We start from the raw sequence: 24,308 nt of genomic DNA, 5'->3' as shown, positions 1-24,308 counted from the left end.
GGCGGACTCCGAGTGCCGCGCAGAGCTCAAGGACTACCTGCGGTTCGCCCCGGGCGGCGTCGGCGACTCGGGCCCCGGAGAGGTAAGCGGCGGCCGCGCGACGCCCCTCTTCCCTGGAACCCCGAACCGCGTCTGAGCCTCAGGCTGTCCTGAGCTGAGTCGGTGTGTCCTGGGCTCGGGGAGGGAAAGCCGAGCGCGTAACCCGGGACCCGGGTTGCATCAACTGGCAGCCGCGGCCCTCGGCACCCCTCCCCCCCTCTGTCTCCCCTCTCCCTCCTTCTCCTTCTCCCTCTCCCCCTCCTCCCTCCCTCTCCCCCTCTGCCTCACCGCCCCCCCCACAAGGGCCGCGGATCCTTCCTCGGCTCCCTCGGACTCCTGGCCAATGAGGGAGAAGCCTTCTGGAGGCTCTCCGAGCTTTGGGCTCCTGAGCGTCTTCAAGTCCAGGCAAATCCCGGCCGGAGCGGCCAGACCACTCCTCCTCCCCGCCCCCTTCCGCGGAGTCTCTTCCTCTTCGTGGGGGCCGGCGGGCAGAGGACCCTTCCTGGGGTGTCTCCCGGCTCCTGTCCCCCAGCGCGGGGCGTAGGCACCTGGGACTGGCCAGTGAAAGTTGACCTCATCCCATGTCCCCCGCACTCCTGCTTTGGAGGGAGAGCGCAGGGGCTCTGGGGGCTTGGCGGGCCGCCCGGTACGCGGCAGCGGCGGCAGCCAAAGCTGGGGGGAGAGGGGACAACCCCGGTCGCGGCTTCCGAAGCCAAGCGCGGATTAGGCTGCGCCCTGCTAAGTAAGTGGTCTGAAGGCCCAGAAGTTTGTTTTCCAGAAATTCCTCCCCCACCCTCCCTTCGCGCCGCTCCCCTCCACCCCCCCCCCGCCCCCCCCCGCATTCGCATCCCGGCATAGCCCGCAGGGGCTTTGCAGGGAGACCGGGAATTAGGCTGGACCTAACCAGACTGACAGTTCGCACTCCCCCACCACTACCAGCAGCAGCGATAATGGACATCTTATCATTTATTATGCACCTACTAGATACCAGGCTCTGAGTTTTTTTCGCCTTTAACCTAAGTCCTCAGGACTAAACCAGCAATACAAGCTACGCTATAGCCCCATTTTACAGGAAGAACATTGAGGCCCACGATGGGCTCAGAAAGAGGCTTTCTTCATTAACCCCACTGAATATCTTGTTCTTTGGCCTTATGATTTCTGAGATTGCACGGCACTAGGAGCTTCTAGTTGCTTTAGTTTACAGGCCTAGAGTGTAGTGGAAGTTGTATTCTGGACCTGGGATTTGGTGGAGTGCTATGACCCCAAGAAAATCCCTGCTCTTCTCTTAGTAACGTGGTTTCTGGGGATCCTACCTCCGTCGGTGTATGGTTTGTGCCCTGGTTTTTGTTAGCTTGCTTACCCTTCTCTGCCGTGATTTAGGAGCGCCATGTGGAGGAATGGCTCTTCTCCTGCAGCTTCTCAGCGGTGTGACTTCTTTGGAAAGATGGAAATAATGTTACTATTGAGAACACCTGAACACTAGAGAGCAAGAGTGCTGGGTTCATGTCCCAGCCCTCCTGCTAACTTGCAGTGTGTGGCTTAGCCAGTAATCACTTCTCTGATCTGTGGTTTCTTCCCATGGGGATTTTACAGTATCTCTAAGGGATTGTTGGGAGAATTAACTCAGAATACAAGCAAAGGCTGAAGCACTGTGACTGGAACATAGTAACTGCGTGATACTTGCTTGCTATTATCAGAACGTGGCCATGGCATGCACAGCTTTCTCCAGAGTGTCTCACAAGGGGGTGCCTGAGCCTGTTCCTGAGATCAGACACTGTACACCCCTCTCTGGGTCAGTGCCTGGGAACTGGTCTAGGGAGAAAAGGCTTTGAGGGAGGGATCTTTACACAGAAGCCATGTTTCCTCAGTGGAGAAAACTGCTGCTATCTGGGAGGTTTCTTTTTCTTTTTTTTTTTTTTTTTTTGAGATGGAGTCTTGCTCTGTTGCCCAGGCTGGAGTGCAGTGGCACGATCTCAGGTCACTGCAACCTCCATTTCCCAGGTGCAAGCAATTCTCCTGCCTCAGCCTCCCTAGTAGTTGGGATTACAGGCATGCGCCACCATGCCCAGCTAATTTTTGTATTTTCAGTAGAAACAGTTTCAGCATGTTGGCCAGGCTGATCTTGAACTCCTAACCTCAGGTGATCCACCTGCCTTGGCCTCCCAAAGTGCTGAGATTACTGGCATGAGCCACCGCACCTGGCCTATCTGGGAGATTTCTGTGTATTCCTCTCTCGAGAAAAGAGGTCCTTCTGACAGTTTCTGCTTTGAGTGGTGGCATCCTTAGAAGACAGCAGGGTGCTGATCTTTGAGTCAGGTGCCCGAGGCCCAAGAGAAGACCCAGGCGTGCAGCTCCCTTAACTCCCTGTCACTTCACCACACACTCCCTTTCAGGAGCTCATTGCCTTCAGATGTGTGTATCTTCAGAAAGTTCCAAGGGCTTCACTCTAGTACTGGTAGTATTGGGCTCCGGAATAACTTTCTCGGCCAGATGCAGTGGCTCATGCCTGTAATACTAACACTTTGGGAGGCCAAGGCAGATGGATTGCTTGAGCCCAGGAATTCAAAACCAGCCTGAAACCCCGTCTCTACAAAATATACAAAAGTTAGCCAGGCGTGGTGGTGTGCGCCAGCTACTTGGAAGGCTGAGGTGGGAGGATTGCTTGAGCCTGGGAGGCGGAGGTTGCAGTGAACCGTGATCATGCCACTGCACTCCAGCCTGGGTGACAGCAAGAGTCTGTCTCAAAAAAAAAAAAAAAAAAACCAGGCTGGGCACGGTGGTTCGCACCTGTAATCCAAGCACTTTGGGAGGCCAAGGTAGGTGGATCACAAGGTCAGGAGATCGAGACCATTCTGGCTAATGCGGTGAAACCCCGTCTCTACTAAAAATACAAAAAATTAACCCTGCGTGGTGGCACACGCCTGTAGTCCCAGCTACTCGGGAGGCTGAGGTAGGAGAATTGCTTGAACCTGGGAGGCAGAGGTTGCAGTGAGCCGAGATCGCTTCACTGTACTCCAGCCTGGGTGACAGAGTGAGACTCGGTCTCAAAAAAAACAAAACAAAACAAACTTTCTCAGACATCATTTCTTCTTCAGGGAAGCCCTTCCTCCCCCACTAGATAAGTCCCCTTGCACACCCTCCTCCAGTCCCTCCATTGTAGGAGCTTTGGTCCCAATTATGTGAAACAGTCCCTTGCTGGAGATACCCTGCAAGTCTCATCCCCAGCACTGCTCTTTGCACCTAATAAGTGTTCGTGACTAGTTGCCCCTTGCTGGCTTAGCTGACCCTTGTGAACTATTCCAGCCGTGGAGTCAGATCTGAATTGTGCCCATTTGGAAGAGGACCTTTCTGAGCCTCTCTGACCTGTCTCCAAAGAAGGGATTATAAGAACTGTTTCCCTCTGGGTGGTTGGGAGGAATTGGCACAATCAGATGTGTAAAGCACTTAGCGTGGTTCCCAGCTCATGATGGGCAGACAAATGTATGGTACCACTCACTCACACCCCCTCCACCCTGCCCACTCCAAGGCTGGAGGTCCTGGGCTGCTTGGGCTGTATTTCCGTATCGTCTTCTCAGGCATAAACCCAGGAAAATATCTGAATTCAGCTGGGGGTGAGGGAAGGAGAAATAGTGTCTGTTCCTTCCCAGCTGGCAGAGTGGGTAACCAGGTGTCTGTAGCTGAGACCAGGGACTTACAGGCTCTATAAAGGATAATATAGGGTAACCGAGAATGAAGTCTGGGGCTTCTCCAAGAAGCCGATATGGGTAGTAGACAGAACCCTTGGAAGCCAGACTGAGCTGGGTTCAACTCTCCAAGGCTGGGGCCGCTTCCCAAAGCTGTTATTGTGAAGTGGAATGGACCTTAGAAGCCAGACAGCCCTGGGTTCAGATCTCAGATTGGCTACTTGTCAGCTGGTGCCTAACCTTTGAACCCTTAGTCTTTCCTTGTGTGCAAAATAGAGACTCTGCCGCCACCCCAAAACAGATGAAAATTAGATGGAACCTGTGTGCAAGTACCTGAGCTAATTTAAAAGTTAACATATAGTAAGTGCTTAAATTAGGATCCATGCCAGGCATGGTGGCTCATGCCTGTAATCCCAGCACTTTGGGAGGCTGAAGTGGGAAGATCACTTGAGCCCAGGAGTTTGAGACCAGCCTTGGCAACACAGTGAGACCTCATCTCTATTTAAAAAAAAAAAAAAAAAAAGGCCAGGCACGGTGGCTCACGCCCATAATCCCAGCATTTTGGGAGGCCAAGGTGAGTGGGTTATGTCTCTACTAAAAATACAAAAATTAGCCGGGCGTGGTGGGGCATGCCTATAATCCCAGCTACTTAGGAGGCTGAGGCAGGAGAATTGCCTGAACTCAGGAGGCGGAGGTTGCAGTGAGCCGAGATCACGCAACTGCACTCCAGCCTGGGTGACAGAGCGAGACTCCATCTCAAAGAAAAAAAGAAAAAAAAAGAAAAAATTAGGAGCCAGGCACAGGTCTGGGGCCATTATCCTCTTTTTACAGTTTGTGTGAAGACCTTCATGTTGAATGACCACCTAAAGGGTTAACTTTAGTGTTCCTGTTGCCCCATGTGATCTGTTTAGTTGAAACTATAAAAATACCCAACACTGGTTCTCTCTCTGTCCCACACTAGCTGTTATTTTGGACAGGTGACCTGACCCCTCTGTGTTGCACTTTCTTGTTCTGTTACGTGGAACTGGAATCATGCCTTTATCAGGTCTACTGAACCTGTACCATCCAATATGGTAACCCCTCACTACATGTGGCTATTTAAATTTAGATAAATTAAAATTAAATAAAATGAAAATTTTTTGTTGCATTTGTCACATTTCAAATGCTCAGCCACAGTGACTAGAGACTCACATTTCTTGGACAGTACAGATATAAAACATTCCATCATTGCAGAAAATTCTGTTGGACTGTGCTATGCTAGGCACTGGGGTAACAACAAAGAACTAGATTCAGTGTGTGCCCCCAAGTGTGACAGGTGCTGTGACTGGAGCTTCTCATTCTTGGTGAGTCCCAGATGCAGCAGCCTGGAGACTATTGAGACCTTGAGAAGTTTAGAGAATGGGGAATCATTTCTGCACTTGCAGAAACCTGGGTTGTATCCCAGCCCTGCTACTGCCTTCCTGCCTGAGTAGCCAGAAGTGAGTTGACCTCTCTGAGCCTTGTTCCTCATCTGTAAAATGGAAGCCCTAGTAGTAGCTTCTGCCCTAAAGTCCAGGTAGTGCATGTGAAATTAATGCTTAGCCAGTGGTAACCAGCCTTGTTATGTACCATTGTTATTACTGACTCCCCAGTCCAGGGAATTGGGCAGGGAGGGCTGACTTGGAGGGGTCATTTCTTGGCAGTGGTATGCTGCCCTGCCTGCTTCCTCTGTCAGGATCGGGGAAGCATTCAGAGTATTGGAGCCATGGATTCAAATCTACTTGGTTTTGCCTTCAGGGCTTTATACTCGCTGTTCCCTCTGGCTGGAATGCTGGTCCCCCTAGTTTTTGGGGTGTGTGTTTGTTTGTTTTGAGACAGAGTTTCGCTCTTGTTGCCCAGGCTGGAGTGCAATGGTGCGATCTCGGCTCACCACAACCTCCACCTCCTGGGTTCAAGCAATTCTCCTGCCTCAGCCCCCCAAGTAGCTGGGACTACAGGCATGCACCACCATGCCTGGCTAATTTTTTGTATTTTTAGTAGAGACGGGGTTTCTCCATGTTAGTCAGGCTGGTCTCGAACTCCCAACCTCTGGTGATCCGCCCGCCTCGGCCTCTCAAAGTGCTGGGATTTCAGACATGAGCCACTGCACCCGGCCTGTTTGTTTTTTAAGAGAGGGTGTCCTGCTGTGTTGTCCAGACTGTTCTCAAATTCCTAGCCTCAGGTGATGCTCCACCACCAAGCCTTCCAAAGTACCGGGGTTACAGGTGTGAACCACCCCACTTAGGCCCCCTAGAGCTTTACAGGCCTTGCTGTCTTCTCATCATTTAGATAACAGCTCAAAGACCACCTCCTCAATGGCTTCTCCTGTCTACACTAAAATATTGCACACTCTCCCTCCCCATCATACAGTTACTGGTTTATTTCACTCACTTTATAGAATCTGTGCTTTGAAATCCTGTTTATCAGATTCTGAATTATATGAAGGCCGAGGGCTTTGTCTTTTCACTGCTGTATTCTTGCTGCTTGCAGTATAGCCATCAAAAATATTTGTTGAGTGAACAAATTAATTCTGTTTCCACCTAGAAAGCACTTAGCATAGTGCCTTATACTTGAGAAAGTGATCAATAAATGGTGTAAACAATGGTCCTCACCCTGGCTGTTATGCTGGGGCCCCACCCCAGACAACTAAATTAGAATTGCGGGAGGTGGGACCTTGGCATTGTTATTTTTGTAAAGCTTCTCAAAGGATTCTAATGTACCACTTGGGTTGAGAAGCCCTTGTTTGATACAGCAAGGAGGTTAATGATACCTGACTTTTTATTAAGTGCTTATTGTTATGGAGGTATGAGGTAAGCTACACAGTGTTATCTCATGAAATCCTCATCACTGGCCAGTGGAAGTAGTTACTGCTATCCCCATTATTTGGTAAAGAAACTGAGGCTCATAAAGCTAAGGGATAGCAGGTGGTGGAGCTGTCATTTGAGCTCATGCAATTTGTGTCAAGAGCCCCATCTTTTTTTTTTTTTTTTTTTTTTTTTTTTGAGACAGGGTCTTGCCCTGTTGCTCAGGCTGGAATGCCGTGGTGCGATCATAGCTTGCTGTAACCTCAAACTCCTGGGCTCAGGCAGTCCTCCTGCCTCAGCCTCCTGAGTAGCTGGGACTACAGGTTGTGTGCTACCATGCCCAGCTAATTTACTGTTTGTGGAGGCAGGGGTCTCACTATGTTGCCCAGGCTGGTCTCCAATTCCTGGCCTCAAGCGATCCTCTTGCCTCAGTGTCCCAACGTGCTGGGATGAGCTGCTGTGCCAGCCAAGGGCCCCTGTCTTTTAACTGCATTGTATATTGTTGTTGTTGTTGTTATTGCTGAAAATGTTGATGGATCCAGACCCATGACTTAGAGCTCCTTCTTTTGACAATTCCTGGGTCAGATTTTGGAGTGAGTTGGGATTCCCAAGGCTATTCCTACCCTTCCCTAGAACCCCTGATGGGCCGTCTCTGCCTCCCCCAGTTTTGCTCCACCCTACCCTGCTGTGGCTTGCTATTCTGTCCTCAGGTCCCCTGAGGTGGAGGCCCAGTTTGTGGAGTCAGCAATCCTTATCTCCTATACAGAGCTGTTGGGCTTTGTCTTTGGTGAGGGGGAGGGAAGCTCCAAAGGGGAGTGCTCAGGGATTGTGGTGGTTACTACGCTGAACTTGGACCAGCCTGGCCCGGAGGTTCCCAGAAGTGTGGGCTGAAAGGGGCCTGCACGGTCAGCTCAACTCCCTTTTTGAAGGTAGCTGGGCTACTTTACCTACCAGGATTAAGGCCTAGAGAGTTTAGGCCTTTAACTTTCCCAGAGCCACATAGCAAGTTAGTTGCAGAATTGGTACCTACCCCAGAGACTTTGTAGTCTTCTGGAGTCCCAGAGCTCTGCCTCCTCAGTGGGCTTTTGGCCATCTGAGAAGGAAGGTTCAATTATAGTTTTTAGTTCCCGGATACCTGAGGGCTGGTACTAAGTCTGGATCTTAATGGGAAGGGGAGAACTGGGCACCTCCTATCCCTGTCCAGTGAGAGCATGGCTCTGATTTGGGTAAACTGTAAACAAGACCAGTGCTGAGAGCCACCTCCACTCTCGGATTAACAAAATAAATTAATAAGTAGAGCATCCTTCCTGAACCCCATCTCTAGGACTAGGAGAAGCAGATGTAGTGAGTACCTGATATTAGTGGTTTCTAAAGAGGCTGCAGCATATAACAGGTCAAAACAGTTGCTCCCATCAGCCTTGTACACCCTGCTCAGATTCCCTCCGTGCCTTTCTGCTTTCTCTGTCTTCATTCACAGACTAGTATGAATGACCTGGCGCTGCTCTCCACTAAATGTGATCTGGTGTCAGGGAAACAAAACAGACAATTTGATGACAGTGTTTTTAGAAGCAAAAGCCCTGGGAATTTTGGGGTCATAGGTGAGGGCCAGAAAAAGGTTCCTAGACATTGTGGTTTAGCTTTGCAAAAGGAGTGACCACTGGGACTGGGCCAGTTGTATCTGGAAGCCCATGGGAGGGGGAGGTAGGGTTTTAAGCCAGTTGATCGGATTTATATTCAGAAAGTTAATGTGGCTACTGGGTAGAGGATGGATAGGAGAGGCCAGGGCTAAGGAGGCCGGGGGACAACTGGCGAGGTTGTGAGTAGTGGTCCAGACAAGAGGGGGTGGTAGTTAATGAGGTGGTGGTGGTGGGAGGACAGATAAGCAGCCAGGCATGGTGACTCCCATCTGTAATCCCAGTGCTTTGGGAGGCCAAGGCAGGAGGATCCATTGAGCCCAGCAGTTTGAGGCTATAGTGAGCTATGACTGCACCACTAAAGAAGAAGAGGCCAGGCGCGGTGGCTCATTCCAGTAATCCCAGCACTTTGGGAGGCTGAGGTGGGCGGATCACCTGAGGTTGGGGATTCAAGACCAGCCTGGCCAACATGGAGAAACCCGGTTTCTACTAAAAATATAAAATTAGGTGAGCGTGGTTGTGCATGCCTGTAATCCCAGCTACTCGGGAGGCTGAGGCAGGAGAATCGCTTGAACCCAGGAGGCGGAGGTTGCAATGAGCCAAGATCGCGCCATTGCACTCCAGCCTGGGCAGCAAGAGCGATACTCCGTCTCAAAAAAAAAAAGAAGAAAAAGAAGGAAGAAGAAGGAAGGAAGGAAGAAGGAGGAGGAGGAGGAAGAAAAGGAAGGAAGGAAGGAACGAACATGTGAGAGAAATTGAAGCTGCTTCTGGAGCATCTGGGGTACTTGGTTACCTGGCTTCAGGGTGCAAACTGTGTTGTGTTCTTGTATAAGTTCTCTGGGACCACTAAGAAGGTGGCCTCCTGGAGATGTGCAGCATGGTGGCTATATAGTTCCTTTTCCAGGACCCTCCCATCCCGCATTGCTGGGATTCTTGGGTCCCAACCCAGTTCCTGAAGAACTCAGCCTGGAGTGAGCCCTCTTTCTTGATTACCCTTCCAAACATGTGTATATCTCCCATCTGGCTCCACCATCCAAAGTATGCTAGAAAGGTGGGTTTAACACTTCAGTGTAGCCCCTTGGATAGGAGGAAGAGGCTGGATAGGTAATAATCCTCTTTATTCTCCCTTCTACCACGGACTAACCTCATATGTTTCCTCCCAGGAGCAGAGGGAGAGCCGGGCTCGGCGAGGCCCTCGAGGGCCCAGCGCCTTCATCCCCGTGGAGGAGGTAAGCTTGGAAGGGGTTAGGGATCTTTGGTCCCTGGGAAGAAAGGACATGGCACATTGGTGGGCAGGCATCTTTTCCTGTTCTTTAAATTGCAGCTTTTAAGCTATTCCTTTCTGATTTCTGATTCATTTAATTCACAAGACGGCTTTGTGAAGCAGGCACTATCAACTCCATTTTACTGGGGTGAAACAGGCTCAAAGAAATCAAGTGCTAATAGCCAGGTAGTGGCCAAACTTTTTTTTTTTTCATGCTCAAACTTTTGATCAGTGCCTGCTTTCCCTTAAGAAGATAGAACTATCTATCTCATCCATGACCGTACATATATTACACGCTCTTTTCTGTTTTAAAAGTAATATATGTTTATTATTTTAAAAATTTCCATTGTTTCAGAAAGCTCTGATCTCTTGTATCCTCCTGCACCCTGCAGAGATCATCACTGTTAACCATTTGCCACTGTTTACTGTGCTTTTTTCAAGCCAATACTTACTTTCAGTACAGAACCAAGGTCATAGTTTACAACGTGTTTTTTTGTTTTGTTTTTCACTTAATACAAGAAAGACATCTTTCATCTACTGAGTCAGTTCATTCATTCATTTACTTAACATATCTATTAAATGATTAATCTATGTCAGGCACTGTTCTGGTTGCTTGGGATATAGCAGTGAACAAGACAGACAAAAATATTTGCCATTATGGAGCTTACATTCTAGTGTGTTGGGATAGTGGAGATACCTTCAAAACATGCAGAAAAATGTAAAACTAGTTTCTTCATTTTATTTGGCCATCAGTGAACAAGAACAAATTTTTTGTTTTGCCGGGCGCAGTGGCTCACGCCTGTAATCCCAGCACTTTGGGAGGCCGAGGCGGGCGGATCACGAGGTCAGGAGATCGAGACCATCCTGGCTAACACGGTGAAACCCCGTCTCTACTAAAAATACAAAAAATTAGCCAGGCGTGGTGGCGGGTGCCTGTAATCCCAGCTATTCTGGAGGCTGAGGCAGGAGAATGGCATGAACCTGGGAGGCGGAGCTTGCAGTGAGCCAAGATCGCGCCACTGCACTCCAGCTTGCGTGACAGAGTGAGACTCCGTCTCAAAAAAAAAAAAAATTTGTTTCCTCTCTTGGCTTTTCCTAAATGTGTAGGGCGAGTGGTTAATGAGCTAACACACATTTACCCTCCTTCTAAACCCCTTGTTCCTCTACTCCTTTGTAAATATAAGGCGAACAACCACTTGCCGATTATTTATGTCTGTGACCCAGAATTCTAAGCTCAAGTATTGTTCTTGTCTTTTATTTTTTCATTTATAAATGACCACCTTTTTTTTTTTTTTTTTTTTTGAGACGAAGTTTTGTTCTTGTTGCCCAGGCTGGAGTGCAATGGCACGATCTTGGCTCACCGCAACCTCTGCCTCCCAGGTTCAAGCAATTCTCCTGCCTCAAGCCTCCCGAGTAGCTGGGATTACAGGCATGAGCCACCACGCCCAGCTAATTTTGTATTAGCAGAGATGGGGTTTCTCCATGTTGGTCAGGCTGGTCTCAAACTCCGGACCTTAGGTGATCTGCCCATCTCTGCCTCCCAATGTGCTGGGATTACACGTGTGAGCCACCGTGCCCAGCCCACTCTTTTATAATAAAGAAAAGAAACAGGCAGCCAGGCATAGTAGCTCACGCCTGTAATCCCAGCACTTTGGGAGGCCAAGGTTTGGGGATCACTTGAGCCCAGGAGTTCGAGACCAGCCTGGACAACATAGTGGGACCCCGTCTGTATTTTAAAAAAGTTTAAAAGAAAGAAATAGGCTTTGGAGTTGATCTGGATTTGAATCTGCTTCTGTTATTTATCAGATCTGTGACTTTGAGCAAGGAAGAAAACTTCCTGGTTTCCTCATCTGGCAAAGTGGGGGAAATAATAGTATTCACCTCACAGGCTTATTGGCTAGATCCCATGAAATCACACAGAGAAAACTGTAAGCTCAGGGATGGCATGGAGACAGCACTCAGGAAATGTGAACTATTTTGCACCCGCCCCCATGGTTATATGCATTTGCAGTGTTAGAATAGACACTCCATGAAGGGAGGAGAAACTGTACTTTTACTCTCTGTGCCTGATTTTTCCTACCTAAAAGTGGAGAAACAGAACTCCAGTTTTATAGTTGTTGTGAGAGTTAAATAAGTTAAAATATGCATGCTTGAACAGTGCTTGGCACATAGCATTGTATGTGTAAGTACTGGCCATTATTATATAAGGTACCTAATAAGTATTCGTTGAATCACTTATTAAAATATGTGATCCTCCCCATTCTTTCTTTTTGGACACGGTGGTGGTTTTTAGTTTCTTGCCATTAAAAACTCACTGGAAGAATACATTGGTCTCTTTGATGAGTGGGGCAGGAGGGAAACCCATGCTCTCCTCCCCTTTGGTTGGCAGGTCCTTCGGGAGGGGGCTGAGAGCCTCGAGCAACACCTGGGGCTGGAGGCACTGATGTCCTCTGGGCGAGTAGACAACCTGGCAGTGGTGATGGGCCTGCACCCTGACTACTTTACCAGCTTCTGGCGCCTGCACTACCTGCTGCTGCACACGGATGGTCCCTTGGCCAGCTCCTGGCGCCACTACATTGCCATCATGGTGAGCCTCTCTGGGCCTGACACTTGGAGAGGTGGCTTTGTGGGGGGTTCTGTCCTTTGATCTCTTTTCTGGGAGCTTTGTGAGCTGATTTCCATAGACAAGCAGGGAAAGCCCTGGCTTTATCTAACTGTAGAGTTTTGGGTTTTTTGTTTTTATTTTTTCTTGGAAGGAAAATTTTAGGTTTTGAAGAAAGGCATCGTTAGTGCTTGTGTTACATACAGATTGGCAAACTGAGGTGCAAAAAGGAATCAGGTGGCCTGCAAGCTGGTGGCAGAGCTGGGGTTACTTAGAACTTAGATTTCCTGCCTCTTGGGGAACAGTGAGCCCTACAACCTCTCCCCTGATGGGGTACCCACCCTGGGCCAGGCACAAAAGGAGGAGGGTGACTCAGGCTGTGTCCACTACCTCCACAGGCTGCCGCCCGCCATCAGTGTTCTTACCTGGTAGGCTCCCACATGGCCGAGTTTCTGCAGACTGGTGGTGACCCTGAGTGGCTACTGGGCCTCCACCGGGCCCCCGAGAAGCTGCGCAAACTCAGCGAGATCAACAAGTTGCTGGCGCATCGGCCATGGCTCATCACCAAGGAACACATCCAGGTGCAGGGGGCAGAGAGGCGGGTGTCTGAGGGAGCACAGAAGCCTGGCTAGTGCCTGGTGGGTAACCCAGGGCAGGCACTGAGCAGCTCTGACCTCCCCCCTTGTCCCTTCCAGGCCTTGCTGAAGACCGGCGAGCACACCTGGTCCCTGGCCGAGCTCATTCAGGCTCTGGTCCTGCTCACCCACTGCCACTCGCTCTCCTCCTTCGTGTTTGGCTGTGGCATCCTCCCTGAGGGGGATGCAGATGGCAGCCCTGCCCCCCAGGCACCTACACCCCCTAGTGAACAGAGCAGCCCCCCAAGCAGGGACCCGTTGAACAACTCTGGGGTAAGTCACGGGCCTGGGTCTTGATCGGGGAGGAAGCGGGCATGACCTCTGGTCCTTGGGTAGAAGCTACTGCTTCCCAATCTCTGGTACCTGCACTACCTGCTGCTATGAGAGACCATAGAAAAGTTATTTGACTTTGAAGCTTAGTTTCCTCATCTGTGAAATGGGGAGATAAAGACCCTCTACTCACACTGGGCTGTGAGGGTTAAATGAAATGCCATGTGACTGACACTGTGTATAAGCCATAGGCTCAAAGGCTGTTGGTTTTAGCACTTTAAAACTACAAAGTTTACCTTTTACTCTGTAATGTGGCCTTGTATGTTTCAATACAAAAATACAGATACTTTAAAAATTCCTGCTCAGGGAAGATGTGTCTATTCTGTAGCTTTGTAAACATCACTTTAGGAAGCACAGACCCCATGTGCTGTCCAGCACAGTGGCTGGCGCAGAGGATGCCCTGGGCCTTTGTGAGCATTAGGAAGGCCTGGCCTGTGGGAAGGATGAGTGGAGCTTCCCAGAGGCTGAAGGAGGAGGAGTAGCTGGTCACCACGGGGCCTCTCCTGCAGGGCTTTGAGTCTGCCCGCGACGTGGAGGCGCTGATGGAGCGCATGCAGCAGCTGCAGGAGAGCCTGCTGCGGGATGAGGGGACGTCCCAGGAGGAGATGGAGAGCCGCTTTGAGCTGGAGAAGTCGGAGAGCCTGCTGGTGACCCCCTCAGGTACAGGGTCACAGGCATCCAGGCTCCCGTGGCTGCTCCTTCTTAGGCTATCTCTGGTGAGGAGGAGCCACCTCCTGCATTCCAGAGGCAGCCACTTCTCAACCTCCCGTCCAAGAGGTTCTGAGCATGGGCCTTGGGCTCAGACCTGGCTTTGAATCCTGGACTGCTAGCCTTTCCGGCTGTGGACCACTGATGAGTCACTTCCTAGCTCAGGGCTTCAGGATTGCTGTGTGGGGTTAGTGGGGCAGTAGAAGCAAAGATCTTAGCACAGAGCCTGGCCCAGGGGGAACCGCTCCATAAATAACTGCCACTATTGTTGTTACCAGGGGCCTCGCTTCATGGGTCCATGGGCCTGATCCACCCCCTCCCCAAGGCCTGGCTCCAGCTGAAATCTTGCCCCACTCACTATAGCAAGGGGCTTTTTTTGGCCCTCTATTCTGCCTTCCCCTCCCCCTTTTGGTGATTAATCAGGAGTGGACCCCTGCATGCCCCATGCCTCAGCCTCACTATGACCTCTTTCTGGTCCTCAGCTGATATCCTGGAGCCCTCTCCACACCCAGACATGCTGTGCTTTGTGGAAGACCCTACTTTCGGATATGAGGACTTCACTCGGAGAGGGGCTCAGGCACCCCCTACCTTCCGGGCCCAGGTAGGGCTCTCTCTACTAGTCTTGGCCATTGCTCCACATTTACGAACAAGCAGTGGGTGGATAGTTTGAGTAGTTACAGAGTTAGGTACCCAGCTGGGCATGGTAGCTCACACCTGTAATCCCAGCACTTTGGGAAGCCAAGGTGGGAGGATTCCTTGAGCCCAGGAGCTTGAGACTAGCCTGGGCAACATGGCGAAACCCTGTCTCTACAAAAACATTTAAAAAATTAACTGGAAGGTGGCGCATGCCTGTAGTCCCAGCTACTTGAATGGCTGAGGTGGGAGGATCACTTGAGCTGGGAGATCAAGGCTGCAGTGAGCTGTGATTGCGCTACTGCGCTCCAGCCTGGGTGACAGCAAGACCCTGTCTCAAAAAACAAAAACAAACAGAGTTGGGTACGTTATTTCCCTCAAGATTCCACGAGGGCAGTGGGATCCCTGTGAATCCTTAAGGGACCCATCTATACCGTAAGCTCAGGGGTTGGTGATCATAAGGAGAAGGTCATCACCAAAGTGTACCTTCCTTGACCTCTCAGGCCCAGAGCAAGCAGCACGTTAGGTTTATGGCACCAGGAAGGAGAATCATGGAGATCCCAGGTCCAGAGGATGGGGGTCTCTCTGGCTGGTCTTGGGCTCCAAAGACTCACCAATCCCTTCCCACCTACCTAAGGATTATACCTGGGAAGACCATGGCTACTCGCTGATCCAGCGGCTCTACCCTGAGGGTGGGCAGCTGCTGGATGAGAAGTTCCAGGCAGCCTATAGCCTCACCTACAATACCATCGCCATGCACAGTGGTGTGGACACCTCCGTGCTCCGCAGGGCCATCTGGAACTATATCCACTGCGTCTTTGGCATCAGGTGAGCTCATATCCCTTCATTTGGGGCATGTGTGCACTGTAAGTCTTCACTCTGGGTTCACAGTTGTTTCCATTTTCTTTTTGTTTTTTTCTTTTCCTTTCTTCTTGCCTATACTGTTTTTCAAAGCAAATTGTGATTTTAAAAGATGATAGTACTCATTGTTTGAACGTTGTAAATGAAACTCTTTAATTGCACTCCCAGAGATAATTATTGTTTGATATTTATGTACATATATATACACACACACACACTCACACATATATACACATATACATGCATATACACACACACACACACACACACTATATATATGTAGAGTTATGTTTGTATTTCCATTCTGAGTAGTAATTCTTCTCCCATAATAAATAAGGACAACATAAATGCTCAGTAGGGGACTTTAAATAATGATACGTCTATTCAGTGAAATACTATGCAGCTGTTAAAAATTACAATAGGCCGGGCGCAGTGGCTCATGCCTGTAATCCCAGCACTTTGGGAGGCCGAGGCGGGCGGATCATGAGGTTAGGAGTTCAAGACCAGCCTGACCAACATGGTGAAACCCCGTTCTACTAAAAATACAAAAATTAGCTGGGTGTGGTGGTAGACATTTGTAATCCCAGCTACTCAAGAGGCTGAGGCAGGAGAATCGCTTGAACCGGGGAGGTGGAGGCTGAAGTGAGCTGGGATTGTGCCACTGCACTCCAGCCTGGGTGACAGAGCAAGACTCTGTCTCAAAAAAAAAATTACAATAGAGGCCAGGCGCGGTGGCTCATGCCTGTAATCCCAGCACTTTGGGAGGGCAATATGAAAGGATTGCTTGAGACCAGGAGTTCAAGATGAGCTTGGGCAACATAGTGAGACCCCCATCTCTACAAAAAAATTAAAAAATTTGCCTGTGTGGTGGCATCACTGGAGTCCAGGAGTTCGAGACCAACCTGAGCTACATGGTGAAACCCCATATCTATGAAAAATAACAAAAATTAGCCAGGCATGGTGGCTGATGCCTGTAGTTCCAGCTACTTAGGAAGCTGAGGCAGGAGGATCCCTTGAGCCCAGGAGGCAGAGGTTGCAGTGAGCTGAGATCATGCCACTGTGCTCCAGCCTGGGCAACAGAGCAAGACGCTATCTCAAAATAAGTAAATAAAATTGAAAAACACAGATAACAAAAAAGAAAATAAAGGCTGGGTGCAGTGGCTCACACCTGCAATCCCAGCACTTTGGGAGGCTGAAGCAGGAGGATTACGTGAGGCCAGGAGTTTGTGCCTCAGCCTGGGCAACATAATTAAGACCCATCTCTACAAAAAAATAAAAATTAGCTGAGTGTGGTGGTGCATGCCTATAGTCCCAGGTATTCTAGAGGCTGAGACAGGAGGATCACTTGTGCCCAAGAGCTCAAGGCTATAGTGAGCCATGAATGCACCACTGCACTCCAGCCTGGGCCACACAGCAAGACCCTTCACTAAAAAAATACAAAATAAAATAAAATAAAAATTATCCATTATACTATCTGCTGTTATTATTATCAGTTATCTCCTTCCTGTCTTTTTCTTTCCTTTTTTTTTTTTTTTTTTTTGAGACAGAGTTTCAATCTTGTTGCCTAGGCTGGAGTGCAATGGCGTGATCTCAGCTCACTGCAACCTCCGCCTCCCCGGTTCAAGGGATTCTCCCGCCTCAGCCTTCCGAGTAGCTGGGATTACCGGCATGTGCCACCACGCCCAGCTAATTTTGTATTTTTAGTAGAGATGAGATTTCTCCATGTTGGCCAGGCTGGTCTCAAACTTCTCACCTCAGGTGATCTGCCCGCCTCAGCCTCCCAAAGTGCTGGGGTTACAGGCATGAGACACTGTGCCCGGCCTTTTTTTTTTTTTTTTCAATTTATTTATTTATTTCTTTATTTTTGAGACGGAGTCTCGCTCTGTTGCCCAGGCTGGAGTGCAGTGGCTCAATCTCTGCTCATTGCAACCTCCGCCTCCCAGGTTCAAGCAATTCTCCCTGCCTCAGCCTCCTGAGTACCTGGGATTACAGGCACATGCCAACATGCCCAGGTAGTTTTTTGTATTTTTAGCAGAGACGGGGTTTCAACCTGGTAGCCAGGATGGTCTTGATCTCCTGACCTCATGATCCACCCACCTTGGCCTCCCAAAGAGCTGGGATCACAGGCGTGAGCCACTGCGCCTGGCTTTTTTTTTTTTTTTTTTTTTTTTTTTTTTTGAGACAGAGTCTTGCTCTGTCACCCAGGCTGGAGTGGAGTGGAGTGATCTTAGCTCACTGCAACCTCCAGCTCCTGAGCTCAGGTGATCCTTCTGCCTCATCCTTCTTAGTAGCTGGAACTACAGGTGGGTGCCACCATGCCCAGCTAATTTTTGCATTTTTAGTAGAGATGGTGTTTCACCATGTTGGCCAGGCTGGTCTGGAACTCCTCACCTCAAGCTATCCGCTCGCCTCAGCCTCCCAAAGTGTTGGGATTATAGGCGGGAGCCACCACACCTGGCACCTTTCTTTTTTTCTATGCACAAGTAACCAAAGCGTATATAATTTACAAAAACAAGATCAGTTGCCATTTCCTTACCTACTCATTTCAGTTGTTTTATTCATTTACTCAAACATGAGCATGTTTTAGTGAACACATGATTTTTTTTCCTGCCTTTCTCACTTAACAGTTTATACCAAACACCAAAAAATTATCCCCTAATTTTAAAAAAGGTACGTGCTCCTTGTAGAAAGTTTGTGTTTCTGTGTATTACTAGCTGTAAATCATATTTCACTGAATGGGTTGAGCTATACTTAATGAACCATCCTCTTACTCTAGTCACTAGTAGGTTTCCAACCCATGGCTGGCCAAGGACAGGCTTCTTAGAATGTGAGTTGGGCTGGTTTCCGCCCAGCCCTCAGGTTCAGGCTTCTCTGCTCTCCAACATGGTTCTTGCTCCTATTTCTTTGTCTTCCAAATCTGCCCTCCAGTTTCCAGCCAGTCATTCCTCTGTTCTACACTGATCTGTTTTGACATTGGCTCCCCTCACTCACTAGACTGGGGATGACTAAGTGGCTTCTAGACTCATCACCAACTTGCTTTTTGGCTTGAAGAAGTTAGTCATCTTCTCCAGGGCTTAGGTTGCCCATTTGTAGAATGAGTACAAGCTCCTTTTTACCCTTATCCTCTTCCTTCTCCTCCACTGACCTCCTCCTCTACCTTCCATGGCCTTTACTACAGAGTAGTGGTTATGGCCCCTGAGCTAGGCAGAGCTGGGTTTAAAACCCATTCCTGTCTGGGCGTGGTGGCTCACGCCTGTAATCCCAGCACTTTGGGAGGCTGAGGCAGGCGGATCATGAGGTCAGGAGTTCGAGACCAGCCTGACCAACATGGTGAAACCCCATCTCTACTAAAAATACAAAAATTAGCCGGGCACAGTGGCATGTACCTGTAATCCCAGCTACTCAGGAGGCTGAGGCAGGAGAATTGCTTGAACCCAGGAGGCTGAGGTTGCATTGAGCCGAGATCACGCCATTGCACTCCAGCCTGTGCAACAGAGCGAGACTCCGTCTCAAAAGAAAAACAAAAACATACTGAAATTAATGTAAAAAAATGTGAGCCAAGCTTTCTGCAACTCTGAAATCAAGTTATATCTGCTCCTTTAAATAAAACTGCCTTGTTGATCATGAAAAAAAAAAAACAAAAACAAAGACCATTCCTTGCTGTATTAACTAGGGCAAGTGACTTCCTTTCTCTAAATCTCAGTTTCCTCATCTATAACATGGGGTTGATGAATGTAGCAGATTGCATACACCATCCAATCATGTACACAATAGTGTAGAGTAGTTTTGAGGATTCCACATGGCACATAGTTGGTATTCAATACAGCATGCTTATTCTCTGCATTCCTTGACGTGGTCCCCTGCCAATGTGGTGGCCTGTCATACACGATATCAGCTGTTTCTCCAAGAGGAACTAGGTTTCTGTTGCTTCTACCTTCTGATTTTTCTCAACACTCTGTTCTTCCCTCTGTAGGGTGGGGTTGGGGGGAGGGAGCTGCCTCTGGGAAGAAAGCATGAGTAATGCTGCTGGGACCTTTCCATCCAGATATGATGACTATGATTATGGGGAGGTGAACCAGCTCCTGGAGCGGAACCTCAAGGTCTATATCAAGACAGTGGCCTGCTACCCAGAGAAGACCACCCGAAGAATGTACAACCTCTTCTGGAGGCACTTCCGCCACTCAGAGAAGGTATGACCTATACAGGCAGGGCAGGATGGAAGTAGACAGGCCAAGCCAGTGGAGAGGGCAAGGGGTTAGGACCCAGTGAGAGTCCCCAGACTGAGTCTGTCCTGCTAGGTGGGACACCTGGGCCTATTCCTCTGGATTGAAGTCCTATTCCACTGTGTGATTTCAGAGTCTGTTTACTCACCTGTAAAATGGGAATGAGGGTGCCTGCTTCACATTAGTGGTAGCTTGGTGGACCTGGGTTCAAATCATAACACTATCTCTTGATAGCAGTGTGACTTTCGGCAAGTCACATTATCTCGCTGAGGTTTTTTTTTTTTTTTTTTTTGAGATGAGTCTCCCTTTGTTGCCCAGGCTGGAGTGCAGTGGCACGATCTTGGCTCACTGCAACTTCCACCTCCCAAGTTCAAGCGATTCTCCTGCCTTAGCCTCCTGAGTAGCTGGGACTACAGGTGTGTGCCACCATCCCCGGCTAATTTTTTGTATTTTTAGTAGAGATGGGGTTTCACTGTGTTAGCCAGGATGATCTTGATCTCCTGACCTTGTGATCCACCTGTCTCGGACTTCCAAAGTGCTGAGATTACAGGTGTGAGTCATCGTGCCTGGCCTCTCTGAGCTTTTTATCCTGTTTTTTTTTTTGAGACAGAGTCTTGCTCTGTTGCCCAGGCTGGAGTGCAGCGGTGTGATTTCGGCTCACTGCAGCCTCCACTTCCTAGGCTCAAGTGTCCTCCCAACTCAGCCCCCAGAGGGCCTGAGGTACACACCACCTGATTTTTTAAATTCTTAGAGATAAGGTCTCACTGTGTTGTCCATCCTGGTCTCAACCTCCTGAGTTCAAATGATCCTCCTGCCTCAGCCTCTCAAAGTTTTTTGTTTTCGTGATGGGGTCACACTATATTGTCCAGGCTGTATTTGAACTTCTGGACTCAAGTGATCCTCTCGCCTCAGCCTCCCAAGTAGCTGGGATTTTATTTTTATAATGGGAATAAATACTGCTGTATTTCAAGGTTGCTGGGAAGATAAAATAAAAAAAATGTACATAAACCTCTGCAACCTCTGTCTCCCGGGTTCAAGCAATTCTCCTGCCTCACCTTTCCAAGTAGCTGGGATTACAGGCATCCACCACCATGCCCAGCTAACTTTTTGTATTTTTAGTAGAGATGGGGTTTCACTATGTTGGCCAGGCTGGTCTCGAACTCCTGACCTCCTGATCCACTCGCCTTGGCCTCCCAAAGTGTTGAGATTACAGGCGTGAGCCACCGCACCCGGCCGTTTTAGCTTTAAGGAATACAGAGCTTAGTCATGATAGGAATGAATGTGCTTGTCCTTGTACTAAACTGCTCAGAGCCTTAGCAGATGCTGGGGCAGCTCTGTAGGAAAGGAAATGGTGAGGTAAGTGGGTCAGGGATCGAGGCAGTCTGGGAGGGGTGTGGGGGGTGAGGAGTGACATCAGTTGCCAACATGCCTTCCTCTGTGCCCCAGGTCCATGTGAACTTGCTGCTCCTGGAGGCGCGCATGCAAGCCGCTCTGCTGTACGCCCTTCGTGCCATCACCCGCTACATGACCTGACTCCTGAGCAGGACCTGGGCCCGGTTCAGCTCCCCACAAGGACTTCTCTGTCTGGAGACAGCCCCAGACCCTTTTGTGTCCCGTGCCCACCCTCCCCACGCTGGAGTGGGCTTGTGTGTGATGTGCAGTCCCGAAGCCACACCCTCCCTTTTCCTCACTGGAATGGACAGTTCATTGCACTGACTCTGGGATCTCAGCCCTGCTCCTGGGAGCTGGAAGAGCACTAGGAGATCCTAAGGGACCACACCCTTCCTCCTTCCCCTGCCCACAGAGGCAGAGGGCACAGGAAAGAAGCCGGGCCAAGCTCGGACTTAATGTGCCACAAGTGTTGTGGCCTTCCTGAACTGGGAAGTCCCTGGCTGGCCCCGGGGGGAGAGGGGCAAATGCCTCTGGGACTGACACTCCAGGCAGCTTTGCCTTCTCTCCCCTGTCATTTCCAGATTTCATTACCTCCTACTTGCCATTCACCCATCAATGTGAAAGTCAGGGTCACAGCTGGTCTGTGTGTCCAGTTCCCTAAAAGCCTGTTCTGTTGGGCAGCCTGAGGCTGTTGCCCGAATCCTAGTTCAGTTTTTTGACTTCCTTTGCCCTTTTTTCCTTTTCTCCATGCTTAATGGTGTGAGGCGTCAGGAGAGAGGCCAAGTACATAAAAAAAAAGCAGATTATCTCTAGAGAGTTTGAGCCTTTGCTGGTCACATTGCCTTCTGAAGAGGAGGGAGTATTAGATTATAAATCCTCTTTATTTTGGTCCTTTATGCTTGAGGTTCCAACCTGGAGCCACAGTGTGTGAGAGGAGGAGGAGAGGGAGAATTCTGTTCTCCCAGAGCTGCACCTGCCTCGCAGAGGCCAGCACCCCACTCTCCTGCCTCCAGTGGCCCTGCCGCAGATGTCTGCCAAAAAGTTGAGCCTTTCTAGGTGGCTTAGGTGGCACCATGGCTCAGCAGGAGGGGCGGGAGGCACCAGGGTTCTTGTTTGGACCCTGCCCCTGGGCCATGGCCAGGTGACCATGGCTACATTGCCAAACCTCTGACTGCCACAGCTGCAGACTGAGAGGGTGGGTCTGAGTCCCCACAATGTCTGAAGCTGCCCCTGGGATTCTCAGGCCAACCTGCCAACAGCAAGCGGATTTTCTTGCAAGATCAGGGACCCCACTTCTGCAGCCAGTGTCTCCTGGGTGCCTTCTGAGGACTCCCACCCCCATCCCAGTATCTCATCTGTCCCCTCTCCTGGGGCTTAAGTGGGTTGCTTCCAGGCAGAAGCAGCCAAGGACCGATTCCAGGCACTTTCTGTAGCAAATGACTGTGAATTACGACTCTCTTGCCCTTCTTCTAGCAGTCTCTGCCTCCTCTCTGACCAGTTTGGAGGGCACTGAAGAAAGGCAAGGGCCGTGCTGCTGCTGGGCGGGGCAGGAGAGGAGCCTGGCCAGTGTGCCACATTAAATACCCGTGCAGGCGCGGAGAAGCAACCGGCACCCCCTTCAGGCCTGAAAGCCCTCCCTGCAAGAAGCTGTGCAGGAGAGAAGAGGCCCCGGCATGGGGATCTGGGTTCTAGAGGGGATGTGATGACTGTAAATGTCCACTGGGCGGGTAGGGAGTGGTATCCAGTGTTCAAGTGCAGAAATCTTTGGCTTTGCTACCAGTTCCATATGATGAGAAATAAACGTTCGCTGAGGTTTTGTTTCATACTCCCTTTTTATGGGCTGTTTTTTCAATTTCCTGAAGGTCATGGTTCACCTTGTAGCATAGGCAGAGAGCTGCGATTGCATCATAGGCCTGACCTGATAGCCCGTGCCCTGCCGAGAACTTGTGCCCAGTGATTGTAGGTTGGGACTGTTGGCACTGAAAGTCTACTTGTCCCTTGGACATCCAGTCCTGTCACCCTTCTGCGGCTGCCCTGGCACTGTGGAGTAATAATGACCATGGTATTTTTCTAAGCCTGGCCATGGGCTGGGTACTTGGAGACCATTCCTCTGAATTTGCAGCAATCCTGTAGGAGAATTGAGACAGGTGAACTGACGTCGTTGAGGCCACATGGCTAATCGGTGGGGGAGCCAGGATTCCCCCCTGCTCTGCTTGACCCTGGGGCCTTGACATTTTACCTTGCTGTTTTGCCCACTACTGGACTTCCCCTGTGACAAAGAGGCTGTTTGAATCTGGAAGGACCTCCTTGTGTCCCCAACCCCACCACATTATGATTACCTGCTTCTCATCCTACCCCCTCCAGCACCAAGGAGACAATGCCAGGAACAAAGAGTTAGGTGCAACCCCCAAGCTGTGCCAGTGCCGTTTATGGCTGTGTGACGTTGGTCAAGCTTCTTAACTTCTCTGGGTACCAGGAACTAGTTAGCTTACCAGGAAAACCACATCATATAAGAGCTAAGACCACTCCCGTGGGCTTCCTACTTCCTCTAAATACCGCTGTCAGAACACTAGGTCTCTTCCAGGCAGCCTCCCCTAGTGGACTTTGTGTTCCCCTTCCCCTTGAGGTATCTTCATTTTCGCAGGATTCCTATACACTTCCCCTTCCTCTAGAGTCATTTGAGAGGGTGTGGGAGAAAGTGAATCACACTTGGAGTACAAAACCTGGATTCTGGTTCTGATTGAGCCACTCACTGTATCGCTGGGGAGATTGATTAATTTCCCTGTGCCTCAAGTTTCCTCAGCCATAGAAATGGGGATAAAAGTTTTCCATTTCTTTTCCAGTTGGCATGCATTGGGTGTTTGAGATGGAGTCTCGCTCTGTCACCCAGGCTGGAGTGCAGTGCCACAATCTCGGCTCAACTGCAACCTCCACCTCCCAGGTTCTAGCAATTCTCCCACCTCAGCCTTCCTAGTAGCTGGGATTACAGGCACATACCACCACGCCCGGCCAATTTTGGTATTTTTAGTAGAGACAGGGTTTCACCATGTTGGCCAAGCTGGTCTGGAACTCCTGAGCTCAAGTGATCCACCTGCCTCAGCCTCCCAAAGTGCTGGGATTACAGGCATGAGCCACTGCGCCCAGCCTATGTGGCATGCATTGAGTGTGACTGTTGCCAAATGTTTTCAAATTTAATCTCCCAATCTTCACAACAACCGTGTGAGGAAAGGGTCTGTTCCCATTCTATAGATGTGGAAATGGAACCTCAAATGAGAATCTGGGGAACACCAATTTAACAGACAGACCCAAATTCAAATTCCAGCTTTGACATTTAATGTCTGTCTGATCATGAGCAAGTTGCTTCAATACTCCCTCCTCAATTTCCTTATCTATGGGATGGAATTAATACCTAAGGTTACAAGAGGGTTGTGAGGATTAAATAATGACCTAGCACAGTTCAGGTACCTGGCACCTAGCATTCG

At 49.7% G+C, this 24,308-nt stretch overlaps 1 protein-coding gene across 1 annotated transcript in view; it reads left to right on the top strand.

Moving 5' to 3' along the window:
- The window catches only part of SESN2 (sestrin 2), a 23,060-nt gene extending 409 nt beyond the window's left edge, over positions 1 to 22,651 (top strand). Inside the window, exons 1-10 of the mRNA XM_016957397.4 lie at positions 1 to 82; positions 9,342 to 9,407; positions 11,832 to 12,029; positions 12,443 to 12,625; positions 12,740 to 12,952; positions 13,519 to 13,669; positions 14,200 to 14,318; positions 14,988 to 15,178; positions 19,257 to 19,401; positions 20,881 to 22,651. The exon at positions 1 to 82 is cut by the window's left edge and continues 409 nt beyond it. Of these exons, the coding sequence (XP_016812886.3) occupies positions 1 to 82; positions 9,342 to 9,407; positions 11,832 to 12,029; positions 12,443 to 12,625; positions 12,740 to 12,952; positions 13,519 to 13,669; positions 14,200 to 14,318; positions 14,988 to 15,178; positions 19,257 to 19,401; positions 20,881 to 20,967 (1,435 nt within the window). The 3' untranslated portion in view covers positions 20,968 to 22,651. The remainder of the gene's footprint in view (positions 83 to 9,341; positions 9,408 to 11,831; positions 12,030 to 12,442; positions 12,626 to 12,739; positions 12,953 to 13,518; positions 13,670 to 14,199; positions 14,319 to 14,987; positions 15,179 to 19,256; positions 19,402 to 20,880) is intronic.
- Positions 22,652 to 24,308: the final 1,657 nt, after the last annotated feature.

Source organism: Pan troglodytes, chromosome 1, assembly GCF_028858775.2.
Source record: "Pan troglodytes isolate AG18354 chromosome 1, NHGRI_mPanTro3-v2.0_pri, whole genome shotgun sequence".
NCBI classification, from domain to species: domain Eukaryota; kingdom Metazoa; phylum Chordata; class Mammalia; order Primates; family Hominidae; genus Pan; species Pan troglodytes.
The sequence above is the reverse complement of the archived record's forward strand: the minus strand, read 5'-3'. Positions and strand labels throughout refer to the sequence as shown.